A 15208-nucleotide genomic window follows, 5' to 3' on the forward strand; every position below is an offset into this window, starting at 1 on the left:
TGTATGTTGAATATAACACGTTAATAATTCTATATGCATACAGATCTGCATGTATGTGATCTGTACACAGATTGTATGTGCATTGAATATGCTGTGTGAACAGAATGAGAACATAAGAGATTGCTTGCAACTTAAAACAAATTTTTGTTTCCATAAGTGTGGGCAATTCTTTTAACGGCACATGGATGAATGTTTCATAGGGTCACTGGGGCAGATAAAATGGCTTCATGGGCTGGGCTGGGACTGACGGGATTCCCTGGTATGAGTGAAATGCGCTCCAGGTCCATTACCTAGGTCTGCTTCTGAAATGCCCTTAATTCATCAGTTTGCAGACTGCTGCACCGTAACTGGATCCAGTGGTAATATACTCGGCTGTTGTAAGGGAAACCAATTGGTAGCGATGGAGAGGCCGAGAAAGAGGAGACTGCTGAAGCCCCAGCTAGCTGCTCCTTGTGTGTTCCATCTGTGTATAGACACCAGCATTACAGATGGCGTCTGTTCCCAACTGGGCATGGCCTGAAGAACAAAGAGGGTCTAAATCTGGCAGTGTTCTTCTCTGTAAGGCCCCGGGGCAGGAGATGGCCCGCATCAACCTTAAGTGTGGACCTTTGCTTATTGATTGCTTATTGAGCTTGTGTGAAGCCATATCTTAAGAAGGACATTGTAGAACTTCAAGGTACTTGAAGAGGGCAACAAAGAAGGAGAGCTGGTCTTGTGGTAGCGAGCATGACTTGTCCGCTTAGCTAAGCAGGGTCCATCCTGGTTACATATGAAAGGGAGACTAGAAAGATATTCCCCTTAAAGGATGGAGCCAGTCTGGGAAGAGCAGAAGGTTCCAAGTTTCCTCCCTGGTTTCTCCAAGATAGGGCTGAGAGAGATTCCTGCCTGAAACCTTGGAGAAGCTGCTGCCACTCTGTGAAGACAATACTGAGCTAGATAGACTAATGTTCTGACTCAGTATATGGCAGCTTCCTATGTTCCTATGTTCCAAGATGATCAGGGGCCTGGAGCCTCTTCCTTATGAGGCAAGGCTAAGCATCTGGGGCTCTTTGGAAAAAAGGCGACATGATAGAAGTGTATAAATGATGGCGAGAACTCTGTAAATGGGATGAATCCTGAACTTGTATTTTAAGATGTTTGAAGGTACTTGGCAAGAGGGAAGCCAACATTCAAGCGCCTTATCTAAATCATGTCTGCTTTTTTCCTTTCTAATTTTCTGCAAGGATCTTATGAATTCCGTCTTTCTGCAGGAGAACCCCTTCAGGGAGAGGATCGTCCACTCTTTCTCTGAAGACGACGAGGGGAGCCTGAGCTTCAACGACTTTGTCGACATGTTCTCTGCACTCAGTGAAACGGCACCCCGAGAGCTGAAAGCAATCTATGCCTTTAAGGTCTATGGTAAGGGCGGGGTGGCAACAGATCTGAAAACAGACCTGTTGGTTCCGTATCATTCTGTTAAGCAGTACTGTGAGCAAAAATACACCACCAAATTCTGGGTCAGTCTCAGGGATCAAGGCCAGCACTGAGTTCGCAGCACAGCCAGGAGTGGCTCTCCGTGCCTTTGAGGGGCAGCGGCCTGGGTTCTTTGAACCCAGTCGCCCAACGGTGGCTATGCCCCTGAGCCCTGCTTGCCATTAGGGCTACAGTACAGTGCATAGCCACTAAGATGATCAACTCCACCCTGTATGGTTCACAAAACAGCTGGTGGCAGTGGACGTTTCTCCTCTCTGCATCAGCTGTCTAGTGATTAATCCTGCAAATGTATAATAAGATGACTATTAAAAGGCCATTGTGAGCATTTGTTTTATTGCCCTCGGCCCAATAAGCAGGATTAGCATGAGCCATATTTAATTACGAAGCCTGCAGGATGACATTTAGCAAGTTGGCTAATCTTCAGTAAAACAGTCACTGTGGATTTCTTTTCAAAACCTCAGGCATCTGGCTGGCCATTTCTGCAAGAAAGGTAATCATATCTCCAAGGCTTTTATTTATGGCCGGGTTCTCACGATCTCTGCAATTGTAGTTAAATGCGGGTTATTGACGTCCACGTGATCATGAAGGTGGGAAGCTCAGATTGTTTGTGGGACCCAAAGCTTAGACAAACTGACACCATCTTAGATTTGATCTTGGCTGGAGGAGGGAAGGCCCCTCCTCCAGCCCCATGCAGCCCCATTCGGGAGCTAGACCACGCCCCTGCATCTGACGCCAGATGTGGGGGCATGGCTAACCACCTGCATCTGATGTCAGACATAGGGGGTGGGGTGAAGGGGGCTGCCGCTGCGTCCAGACTTCAGCTGCCACTGACCCCCCCCCCCGCTAGTGTCAGGGCTGGTTGCCTGTTACCCCTCTTTCTGTGGCTGGTCTACTCATACAATGGAATGAGGTGGTTGAAATCTGAGGTGCTAGAGCAGCTGGTAGCACTTCAGACTGCAAGTAGGGGGCGCCATTTTTGAATGCTCTTCCATGTACCAAGTTTTCTATAAGTAAACAAGTCATTTTAAGTAGAATTACAGGAGCATACTTTCCACTTTTAACATGGTGATACTGTGGCCTAGCCAGCAGGGGCAAATATACCGGGCCCACCAGGGTTCAGGGGCGCCACAGTGCCCTCTTTCCCCTCTCCCAATGAACCCCTTTGTCCTCCTCCCCCCACACTCAGCCTTGCCCAGAACAAGGGTGAGAAAGAAAGTACCCAGCTGCATCTGCCAGCTTGGAAAGAGCAGGAATGGGGCTATGGAGCCTCCTTTCTGGGTGCCGGCCCTGCCCCCTGTGTCAATGTGCTGATGCCAGCGGAGGGGGCAGAGCCAGCATGCATGCTCAAACACGTGGACAGCACACCCCCAGGCTGCCAAAGAGTTCCCTACGCTCCTGTGGTGATACTTATCTGGGGAGTCAGAACCCCAAATATTCCTGAGGGTTTCTGGCCCCCAGAGATATTTCTGTAGCTACAGGCCAGCTAGCATGACCCTTCTCACATTTTTAATTGGGCTTCTGTACACACAGTGACAGAAAGAGATGCTTTTCAGTATCCTTGGTTGTCGTTTTTCTTAAGACGACGCTGGACGAGAGGCATATTGATTCTCTTTTTCTCCCCCCCATCCCCGCCTGCTCTTTGCATGTTTAGATTTTAACGTGGACAACTTCATTTGTAAATCTGACCTGGAACAAACCCTCAACAGGCTGACGAAAGAAGAGTTGACAGAAGAAGAAGTTAGTCTGGTGTGCGAGAAAGTCATCGAGGAGGCTGATATGGATGCGGACGGAAAGCTTAACTACACCGATTTTGAAAACATGATTTCCAAGGCTCCAGACTTTCTCAGGTATAGGGCATTCCATGCTCACATAATCCAACAGGTATTCTGGGCATGATGAGATGAGGTCATCTCTGTCTGGTGTTGGCTGTCTATGTGGAGAAAGGAGGATCAGAACATGAAAAGATACAAACATGAATATGACAAATATTTATATAACACTTTTCAACAAAGAGTTCCCAAAGCGAACTCTTTGTTGAAAAAGACAACAAAGATAGATAGATAGATAGATAGATAGATAGATAGATAGATAGATAGACAGATAGACAGATAGATAGAATGACTCCCTGTCCCCAAAAGCTCACAATCTAAAAAAGAAACATATGATAGACACCAGCAACACCCACTGGAGGGATGATGTGCTGGGGAGGGATAGGGCTAGTTGCTCTCCTCCTGATAAATAAAGAGAATCACCACTTGAAAAAAGTGCCTCTTTGCTCACTTAGCAGGGGACAAAGATGGGGGCAGTTCAGAATCAGTGGACATCATCGGGTGGATTCGAGCCTGCAGTCCAAGCACCAACTGAGAACCTGGGGGAAGATTAATTATTAAGACAATATAACGGCAATGAAATATGCATCCTTCAAAGAACACAAGCTTCTTACCAAAAGCTCTTTAATGCACAAGTAAAATAAAACATAAAACAGATGTTAGAAGCAAACATTTCAATGTAACACATCAGTTTCAGTGTTACGTTTCAGTGGCTGAAACGTGTTCTTAAATACGATAACTCAACATCATGACTCAGCAAAACTGGCAGTAACTAGCCAATCCTGTTACAGTGTCAACCAGTCGTGTTACCAAAACCCCAATGTCTCATAAGTAGAGGGAGAGAGTAAAAATTCCCACCCTCAAATAATAGGAAGAGAGAGTAATAATGGGAGGGAAAGAGTAAAAATCCATGTCCCCACTCAATAGCCAATGAATTGCATCACTTAGCTGTTATTTGATTTGTTTTATGGCATTTCTATACCGCCCTATATCAAATATCTCAGCAGTTTACAAATTAAAACACAACATTCAAAACCTTAAATTATATACAACCAATTCAAATAACCATCAATAAAACTTTAAAACATATAAACTAAAAGCCTGATAAGATGGAGTCCAGGAAGTATATGAAAAGACAGAAGAGGCTGATAGTAATTGGGATCTCTTCCTCAATTACCGAGGAGAGGGGATTTAATGAATAATGCCCTAGTTATTCAAGTATCCTGCTCCAGATGATGCTACTGTCTCTTCCAAGACAAGGATGAGGAGTGCCCCAGACCTTGGACAGCTCCCAGGGCAAAAGGTCAGGACCACGGACAGAGCTGATCAGGAGAATTCAGCAGTTGGAAACGTTGTTCCAGATGAGTGACTCAAGGAACTGCTGGGTTTTTTAGACTGCTGCTTAGACAGGGGGACTTGGCCACACCCCTTTCATTTGCAAGCTTTGGTTTTTTAAAGGGACCTCATCTGGTCTTGCAGGTACTTGCTCCCGTGGTTCGCTGGTGGTGGTGGTGGTGGTGGGGCTCCACCACGCTAAAAAGGTCCTTTAAAGATCCCTCTGAAGTGGAGGACATTGACAGAGCTGTGTCCTCAGATCTTGACAGGGTTATGGATTGGAGTTCTTCAATAACAGACAAGGCAGAATGAGAATAGGGATGTTAAGTTTAAAAGTACCCAAGGGTGTCTCTTGTTTTAGTCTGTGTGACATGCTCAAGGTTTGGAATGAGGCCCTAAAACTGAGCTTTATACTGCCCAATCCTATCCGTGCTTACTCAGAAGTAAGTCCCACTGTCTTCAGTGGAACTAATTCCTAGGTCACCATGCAGTTGGACTGGAGCCGTGAGGAGTGAAAGGCAGAATATAAAGTAAACGTTTGTTTTTTTAAAAGCACAGTTCAAAGCTGCAGCTCAATCAACACCCTCTTGTCACTCCTTAGTGCCTTGGTTGAAATATTTTGTTCATTTAGAACAGATGGGTCCAACACTATCATTTGAAAGGTCTCCTTCTCCTGCTTTTTAAACCAAAATTGGAGTCATTACAGGAATAGGTGAGGCCAAATGCACTGTAGCTATTTCAAGAGTTATTGAACATGGCCTCACTGCACATTAAAACCCAATGAATGTATATCTGTGAAATAAAAGACAAATATTATAGCCATATAATTCAGCAGACTCACAGACCTTTTTAAAATGGAACCAGTTTTTTTACTTGCAAGTCATCTGGGCTTTTGGCAAATTCCCTAAAGTTTTTTGGCAAAGTTTCTAAAAACTAACTAGTCTTGTTGCTAAATAAGGGACCTCTTTCAGCTGGCAAGGGGTTTCTTTGCTGACTGGGTGCTTCTTCTCTCTTCTGCACTCTGAGCAAGGAAAACGAAGCACCCACCCAGCAAAGAAACTAGAGGCCATTGTGGTTGGGGATGATGTGGCCCAGCTGTAGTCCAACTGCATCTGGGGACCCAAGGTTGGGAACCCCTTTGTTACTTGGCACTGAGTATATAAGACCAGAGGCTCACTTACCCCTGGACTTACCCCAAAGTCCAGGGCCTCCACACCCTTAGGGTCTTTCTTGGGTGATGTGGTCACTGTGCCAGGTGGAATTCTCCTGATCCGCTCTGTCCATGGTCCTGACCTGTTGCCCTAGTTGCTGTCCAAGGTCTGGGGCACCCATGGTCCTTGTCTTGGAAGAGACAGTAGCATCATCTGGAGCAGGATACTCCAGGTGGCTGAGTGTGACCTGTGCTGGGTGCTTTAGACAGAGCGGGGAGTGGGGAAAGAAATATGTGGGATGGGACTATGTTAAGTTGTGGGTTGAAATGTTTCTGCACATGCATATTTGTAGAAATATGCCTGTTTTATACAGGGGTGGAGCCATCATTGAGTGAATGGGTTCAAAGAACCCGGGCCACCAATGAAAAGGGCCGCTGGAGCCCCCATTGTGCATGATGTCACACGCAAAGGGTGTGGCCCGATTGCCTGAAGGCCCACCTGTATGATGTGGTCACCGTGCTGTGCTGCAGGCCCATGCTGTGCCAGGTGGAATTCTCCTGATCAGCTCTGTCCATGGTCCTGACCTGTTGACCTGGTTGCTATCCAAGGTCTGGGGCACCCCTGGTCCTTGTCTTGAAAGGGACAGTAGCATTGTCTGGAGCAGTGTACTCCAGGTGGCTGAGTATGAAATAAGTAGCGGAGTAGGGAAATAAACGCTGTCAGGCAGCAAACGCTGCCTGAAATGAGAGGGGGAGAGCTTGCTCCAGACTCTCTGGAGCCTGAGTCACACCCCTGTGTGCATGACGTTATGGGCATGACATCACTGGTGGTGCCACTGGGCAGGGTGGAACACAGGCCGCCATTTGCTGGCTCCACTCCTGGTTTTATATTCTTACATTCTTGTGAGTTCAGTTGCTGTTAAAATACATTAAATAAAATGCTGTTAAATTCACCAAGTATTAAAAATACCGTGTCTGTATGTGTAGGGGCATGATGCTTAACTAGCAGTGGGGGCTTTTATTATTTATTTATTTATTTATTTATTTATTTATTTATTTATTTATTTATTTGATTTATATACCGCCCTTTCAAAATGGCTTACAATTAAATTTTAGGTCCAAAGGCTTTTAGGTCCAGACTCCAAAATTACCTAGGCACACCTCTGTATCAGAGAGCATCCCAGGAACCATTCTCAAGCCACAGCCCAAACGTTGGACCGGTCCTTGTCATTTTGCACAAGATGCTCTCTGTCTGGAGAAGGAGGAGAACAGTAATCCCAGAGGGGATTCATTTATTCCCTAAAAGAGGAAGAGCTGGCGCCAGGCTGACCCGTTGATTCTGACTTACTGTCCTGATGCCTCTGTATACTGTTACTTTCATTACTCCTCCTTGTAATATCAGACAGCTTTGTCTTAATGCATTTCAGCTGGCTGTGCTTACACTGTGTAGGGAATTTATCAGGTCTTCATTACCGCTCTGTTCCCAGTTGATGCACAGGCTTGATTGGGGAAAGAACCGGCCTTATGGTAGCAAGCCTGAATTGTCCCCTTTGCTATGCAGGGTCTGTTCTGGTTTGCATTTGGATGGGTGACTACATGTGAGCACTGTAAGGGATTCCCCTTAAGGGATGGGGGCTTAGCTCAGTGGTAGAGCATCTGCTTGTATACAGAAGGTTCACTCTCTGGCAGCACCGCCAGGTAGGGTTTGGAGAGAATCCTGCCTGGAACCTTGGAGAAGCTGCTGCCAGTCAGTGTAGACAATCCTGAGCTAGATGGGCCAATGGTCTGACTCAGTAGAAGACAACTTCCTGTGGTGCAGCGATTTGAGTGTTGGACTAGGACTGGGGAGACCCGAGTTCAAATCCCCATTCAGCCATGAAACTCACTGGGTGACTGTGCCAGTCGCTTATCTCTCAGCCTAACCTACCTCACACAAGATTGTTGTGAGGATAAACATGACCTTGTACCAGGGTCTGGGCTCAAAAGAAAAGCGGGATATAAATACAAACAAACAAACAAACAAACAAATAGATGTCACTTTTTTGGGTAGAGCTTCTTAGATTTGGTTTCCCACACCTTTCAAGTGTGTCCTACTTTACTTGATGCCGGTGTAGTTTCGTGGTTTGCTTGTTGGACTTAACCTGTGAAGGCCTGGATTCGTAGAATGGTCAGACTTGGTTTATGGCAGCTTCTTATCTTCCTGTGTTTCAGATTCTTCCACTTTCCAATGGCTCTTCCAGTCATGAAATTCCTCCTACTGTTGAGCCAGAATCAGCTTCTTGTAATTCCAAACTGTTCTGGCTCCACCTAGGGTGAAACCTTTCAGCTTCATTCCATGAAAAGCATCACCTTCTGATTTCCGCATATAAAACCTCTGTTCAAAGGATCTGGGCAGGTGGTGTTTTCCTGATCAGTTGGCAGTCCGAAGCTGAGGTCACCGCGTGGGCCAGGTCAAATTCTGGCCATGGAGGCAGCAAGTACTGGGCAAAGATGAGCAGTCTGGACATACAAAAACTGTGGTCCCTCCCATAATTCCTCCATTCCAGAGACCTAAACGTGTCTTCCCACTGTAATCTGAGTCAGTGACTTTTTGCAAAGACTGAGGACAGTGTTTCTTTATAATTCCCTGGAGGTAATCTATATAACTTTGTGCTGCTGTCAGAAACAGGAACAGGAACTCAAGAGAGCCCTGTCTGATTTGCATTCCTGTGGTGCAAGAAAATATATTTTCTCTCTTGCTCTCTCAAATATTTGAAGAGGAGATATGGGGGCAGGGGATGAGAGCCCTCCCTTCCCCTCTAATAGCTGACCAGGGCAGAGGAAATGGTCAGTGTTGGCCCGAGTCCCAGAAGTAGAAATAAGTTGTAAATGACTGAGACAGTGGCTGGTTCAGAAAATGTGATCCCTGTGGGTTGATTTTAAAAAGTTCTCCTTTTGAAGCTGCTTGTATTTTAATGGAGCCATTAGCACTGGAAGCTGGCAGTGTCTAAGTGTTCTGTTCTACAAGACTGGTTACATTTTCCACAGGAAATTGTTTTATAAATCATTGTGGAGGCTGAACTCTTAAAAAAATAAAATAAAATAAAATATATATATTTCACACACACACTACAGATTTGTACAGATGGTGTGGCAGGCAACCTCAAAATTGCTCAGATGGGATCCGAACTGACCAGGAGAGGGATCTTGGGGTCGTGGTGGACAGCTCATTGAAAGTGTCGACTCAATGTGCGGCAGCTGTGAAAAAGGCCAATTCCATGCTAGGGATCATTAGGAAGGGGATTGAAAACATAACAGCTAATATTATAATGCCCTTATACAAAACTATGGTGCGGCCACACCTGGAGTACTGTGTACAGTTGTGGTCACCACATCTAAAAAAGGACATTGTAGAACTGGAAAAGGTGCAGAAGAGGGCAACCAAGATGATCAAGGGCCTAGAGCACCTTTCTTATGAGGCAAGGCTACAACACCTGGGGCTTTTTAGTTTAGAAAAAAGATGACTGTGGGGGGAAATGATATAGGTCTATAAAATCATGCATGGTGTGGAGAAGGTGGATAGAGAGAAAGTCTTCTCCCTCTCACATAACACTAGAACCAGGGGTCATCCCATGAAATTGATTGCCGGGAAATCTAGGACCAACAAACGGAAGTACTTTTTCACACAACACATAAGCCACTTGTGGAATTCTCTGCCATAAGATGTGGTTACAGCCAACAACCTGGATGGCTTTAAGAGGCGTTTGGAGAACTTCATGGAGGAGAGGTCTATCAACGGCTACTAGAGGAGAGGTCTATCAATGGCGACTAGTTGGAGGGCTGTGGGCCACCTCCAGCCTCAAAGGCAGGATGCCTCTGAGTACCAGTTGCAAGAGAGTAACAGCAGGAGAGAGGGCATGCCCTCAACTCCTACCTGTGGCTTCCAGCGGCGTCTGGTGGGCCACTGTGTGAAACAGGAAGCTGGACTAGATGGGCCTTGGGCCTGATCCAGTGGGGCTGTTCTTATGTTCTTTAAAGAGAGAGTCTTGGCCGTGGTAATTGCCCCGGTCACATCCATAAGAACATAAGAACAGCCCTGCTGGATCAGGCCCGAGGCCCATCTAGTCCAGCATCCTGTTTCACACAGTGGCCCATCCAGATTTGATGCTTATGGAATGGTGTGCCCTGGGACATTGGACTGGTGCAAGCTTCACTGTCATTGCCCCAGGGGGCAATTCTGCATTGAAGGAGCTGGCTATGTGGCCAGAGAGCAGAAGGTAACAAAGAGGCAAATATGGTGGCACCAAACAGAGAGGTCTTATGGTAGTGAGCATGAATTGTCCCCTTTGCTAAGCAGGGCCCACCTTGGTTTGCATTTGGATAGGAGACTACATGGGAGCGCAGTAAGATATTCCTCTTAAGGGTCCAGGGCTCCATGGAAGAGCATCTGCTTGCATGCAGAAGGACCCAGGTTTGATCCCTGGCAGCATCTCCAGGTAGGGCTGGGAGAGACTCCTGCCTGGAACCTTGGAGAGCTGCTGCCAATCAGTGTTGACAGTACTAAGCTAGGTGACCCAGTGGCCCTGCAGTTGGTCCCCATCTCTGTTTTCTTCCTTTGAGCTTTGTCGCTGGGGTTGCGGGAGGTGGGAGCTAAGACCTGGGCCTGAGGAAGATGAACATTTTCTCCCAGATTTCTGGCCGATACTTTTATTTCTGCTGCTTCTTGTCTTCTTACTTTTCCAATGACACAGCACTGAGACGTGTAAACGTGTCTTCCCACTGTAATCAGATATCTTCAGCTAGAATTAGGATTGTTCCTTGGTAAAGCATAATCAAATAGAAACAGCAATTGGAAGATTGCTTGATCAGAATGGATACATTTTCCTCTGAGGAAAGCTTTTATTATTCTCAGATTTCAGTTCATGTCTCCTGTGCTGAGGGGCAGCTGGCAAAATGTTTCGTATAATTTGTCGTTTTGCCTTTTCCAACTCTGGGAAGAACACCTGCATGCAGAAGGTTCCAGATTCCCTCCCTGGCATCTCCAGGGTAGGGTTAGGAGAGACTCCTGCCTGTAACCTTGGAGAAGCCACTGCCAGTCTGTGTAGACAATCCTGAGCTAGATGGACCTAGGGTCTGACTCGGTATATGGCAGCTTCTTATGTTCCTATGCTCCTATGATGATGGCCCCAATCCAGCCAACAAGAAGCACTTGCAAACACTGTTCCCTATCTTGGTAGACAATACTGAGCTACGTGGACCAGTGGTCTGGTAGAAGAAGGTAGCTTCTTATGTTCTATGGCCAGATGCCTGCTGAAGGAGCATCCTCCATTCCCAGGAGGTGTGCAGTGTAGTCAGTGTGGTGTAGTGGTTAGAGTGTTGGACTAGGACTTGGGAGGCTTGGGTTCAAATCCTCGTTCTGCCATGACACTCATTGGGTGACTCTGGGCCACTCACTTCCCTACCAAGCTAACCTACCTCGCATGGTTGTTGTGAGTAAAGCATAACCTTGTACACTGTTCTGGGCTCTTTGGAGGAAGAATGAAATAAAAGAATAAATACATATTCCCTGGTGGATACCTGCTACAGGAGATCTGGTCTTGTGGTAGCAAGCATGACTTGTCCCCTTAGCTAAGAAGGGTCATTGCTGGTTGCCTATGAATGGGAGACTAGAAGTGTGAGCCCTGGAAGATATTCCCCTTAGGGGATGGAACCGCTCTGGGAAGAGCATCTAGGCTCCAAGTTCCTTCGCTGGCATCTCCAAGACAGGGCTGAGAGAGATTCCTGCCTGCAACCTTGGAGAAGCCGCTGCCAGTCTGTGAAGACAATACTGAGCTTGATAGACCTGACTCAGTATATGGCAGTATATGGCAGTTTCCTATGTTCCTGGAGCTGTCCAGGTTCTCATCCTACCCTGGGAGCTGGTCGTGGTCCTGTTCCTCTGTAAGTTTCCTGCCCTTCTATGGCTCAGCTCCTAGAAGCAAGAAACCTTTGCTTGGGACAGGCTAGTTAGTAGTTAATGGACCTTTGGTTGGATCCAGAAGAGCTCTTCTTATATTTTCATTCTGGGGAAAAAGTTCTGGATTAGATAAGTGGGATCTGATTGAATTCAGCGAGGTTGCAGTCTTATATTAGCTCTCTCTCTTATCTCTGCAGCACGTTCCATATACGAATCTGAAAACGCTGGTGTGAGCCACTGGAAATCACTTGACATCCGTCTTGCCTCTCAGAAGCTCAGGCAACGTGTGGGTTTTCATTTTCCAGTATGACCTTAGTTTGGCAACAGGGACTCAGATAAGCTTGGACTTCTGCCACAGTATGAAAGGGTCCTGGATTTCCAAGTTCTTTGGGTTACCTATGGAGGTTTTTTGTTGCTCATCACAGTTGACTAACAATGTTGTGGTGTAAAGTGGTGGGGTTGTTATTTTTTTTAACTAGACAGAATGTTGTCCAATGTATCACCCTGTGATTTTTATACTTGTAAAGATTTGATAATGTTGTCCCTCAAAGCAAAAAAACAAAACCCTCCCACAAAATCGCACCCCAACAGCAAATGATCTAGAAGATATGCTGAGTCAACCAGAAAAGATCAAAATGCTGGCCTTAAAAGTTGATGTCTCCATCGTTGCATAGCACAGTGCAAGGTCTATTCCGAGCAGTAACAGACATTGATGGATGTCTACAATCAAGATTGTATTCGTAGAGTAGAAGATGATGGGGACACTGGATTTTTGCCATTGGGGTCATATCATTGGCTTCGGTAATTGTGCAGCTAGTGGAATGTGGATGCTCATAACCTTAACGAAACTTGAACCATGTTCCTTTTCTACTTCATTTGCATAAGAACTTAATTTCTTTCTGCAAACAGACTCTTTGGATTGTGCCTTTGGCGTTCAAGGAGGTCAATATTCCCTCTAAGAGAGAGTCCCAGATGTTGTTGACTACAACTTCCAAAATCTCTAAGCAAAAGCCATTGCAGCGGAGGATTCTGGGAGTTGTAGTCAACAACGTCTGGGAATTCCTCTTAGAGGGAACACTGGCCTTGTTTATTCTCATATCCTCAACCAATTATTATAATAACAGATGGCAAAAAAGCACCCCTAAAGACCCATCAAGAATATACTCATGAAGCACATCATCAACAAAAAGGACATTTTCCTGCTTTTATATTTTTAAAGAAAAGCCAGCTATGCAAATCTCCCTCGTCAAATGCACGATTGCAACTTCCTTTCTCCACTCTCACTCTCTTTTCTCACAAAGCAGCTTCATGGCGTCTCTCCTTTAAGTCTCGACTGAAAACTGGGGCATGACGACAATCACACCATGCACCATCACTGTTCTCTAACAGTCTGAAATGAAGGGCTCCGATCCACACCTATGGCTTCTGTATCTAAGGCCTCCATGATTAAAACTCTCACTGCTTTTAATCTGTTTTGTGGATTGTTATCCTGGGTGGAAATCAGAATATTAAAAGCTTTCTGCTTTTGTGTTCAGAGGGTGGGGTTCAAGGGAAATGTTAGGATGAACCCCTACTGCTTCCTGATAGGCATGTCCTTCAGCTGAAGGAGCAGAGAGTTTTCACAATGAAAAAGGAACGGAATCTTCAAATTACTAGCACGTACCCAGCAGCTGCAGAAGTGAATGGAGTCATGATGAAAAACATACGTGACTGTTCCTGAATGGGTATATTTATTTTATTTTATTTTGCTTCTAATGAATCTCCATTTCATGTCCCGCTGGAGGGGATGTCAGGGTGAACCGGACAGGGCAGAACAGAGCCAAGGACACACTTTACACTGCCATCCACAGATTTATTCTGGCCATTTGGAAAGCCTCAAATCACCTCGAGGAATGCTGAGACAGTCGATTCCAGAAGTCTTTTTACCATTTAAAAGGTCATTATAAGTGTCAGCGGGAGGGGAGGGGAAGAGGCCCACACTACTCATAAGGAAGGATTCATCTGGGCTTTTCTAGATCATTTTCTTTTAAACATAAGCAAAACATTTTCTTTAAAAGTCTTAATTCTTACATCACCAAAAGTTTCTTCTTCTTTAGTTTCAGACTATTGTGAGATTAGTGTCTGATTGCCAGCAAATTGGCCTATCACTTGCCCTAAGGCTGAAGGCCCTTGTGTCTGGGGATGATGGGAGTTGTAGTCCAACAACATCTGGGGACCCAAGATTGGGAGCCCCTGAGTGAAGGCCCTTATGTCTGGGGATGATGGGAATTGTCGTCCAACAACATCTGGGCACCCAGGACTGAGATCTTCGCCTTACGACATGAAGCTGCGATTGGTTTCCTCTCGATGATCTTCAGTACAAACTAAGTTTTAGAATAAGACTTCGTACTCAGGATTTAGTCTTCTTGTCAGCAAAGAGGAACCTCCTGGGTTTATCATTCTGCCGGGAAAATTAAATAAGATTGATTTGAGAATAAATAGGAAGTAAATAACCCACAGGAATAAATAATATCCATCCATCCATCCATCCATCCATCCATCCATCCACCCATCCTTCCATGTTGAGTGTTTTAAAGCAGTTTGCATTACCATGTTGTAATTCTTACAATCACCCTATAGAGTAGACAAGGGCTATTATCTAGATATTGTCAATGGGGTGCTGAGACTGTGAGAGATGTTTTGCCTAAGACCACCTAGTGAGCATAAAGGAGAAATGACACTCAAACCAAAGACTTCCTCAAACCAAAGAATCTTGGCCTCTGTTTTATACCAGTTTTCAAATTCAAATTCAGTTTAATTCACACTCTGTTCAATAGGAATTGTACAAGAGAACTTCTCAGGGGATTGTACTGTAAATTAGATTAACAGTAAGAATTCTAGAGACAGTGGCATGAAGACCCCTCAACATGATACTTGGATATTAAAGGTGAAGAAAGTCCCCTTTGTAGTTCTTAAATGAATGATAGCAAGCATGACTTGTCCCCTTAGCTAAGCAGGGTTGCATTTGAATGGGAGACTAGAAGTGTGAGCACTGTAAGTTATTCCCCTTATGGGATGGAGCTGCTTTGGGAAGAGCAGAAGGTTCCAAGTTCCCTCCATGGCATCATCTCCAAGATAGGGTTGAGAGAGACTCCTGCCTGCAACCTTGGAGAAGCCATTGCCAGTCTATGTAGACAATCCTGAGCTAGATGGACTCAGTATATGGCAGCTTCCTATGTTCCTATGATGATGGCCCCAATGCAGCCAACAAGAAGCACTTGCAAATACTGTTCCCTGTGACAAGGATCCCCAGAAGTTGTTGACTAAAACTCCTGAAGAAAAAGGAGACCAGAAGGTCAACTGGTGCAAAAGAACTCTGCTGGTGTCAGAAAAATATTTCTTGAAGGTTCCCCAGCATAGCAGCTGGGGATGTTGGAAGTTGTAGTCAACAGCATTTAGGAATCCCTATTACAAGGAACCCCACTGATTTCAATGAAAGATTGAATG

General features: G+C 45.5%; 1 protein-coding gene across 4 annotated transcripts in view; it reads left to right on the forward strand.

The window, feature by feature from the left end:
* CIB2 (calcium and integrin binding family member 2) overlaps positions 1 to 13182 on the forward strand; it is a 50562-nt gene extending 37380 nt beyond the window's left edge. The window contains exons 4-6 of one of the 4 annotated variants that reach the window (XM_053272715.1): positions 1224 to 1398; positions 3125 to 3320; positions 11920 to 13182. In XM_053272715.1, the coding sequence (XP_053128690.1) occupies positions 1224 to 1398; positions 3125 to 3320; positions 11920 to 11941 (393 nt within the window). In that variant the 3' untranslated portion in view covers positions 11942 to 13182. Of the gene's footprint in view, positions 1 to 1223; positions 1399 to 3124; positions 3321 to 7998; positions 8793 to 11919 lie in introns of those variants that run through there. The other 3 variants (XM_053272716.1, XM_053272713.1, XM_053272714.1) reach the window with 3 other exon arrangements.
* Positions 13183 to 15208: the final 2026 nt, after the last annotated feature.

This window comes from Hemicordylus capensis, chromosome 10, assembly GCF_027244095.1.
Source record: "Hemicordylus capensis ecotype Gifberg chromosome 10, rHemCap1.1.pri, whole genome shotgun sequence".
In the NCBI taxonomy this organism is placed as follows: Eukaryota; Metazoa; Chordata; class Lepidosauria; order Squamata; family Cordylidae; genus Hemicordylus; species Hemicordylus capensis.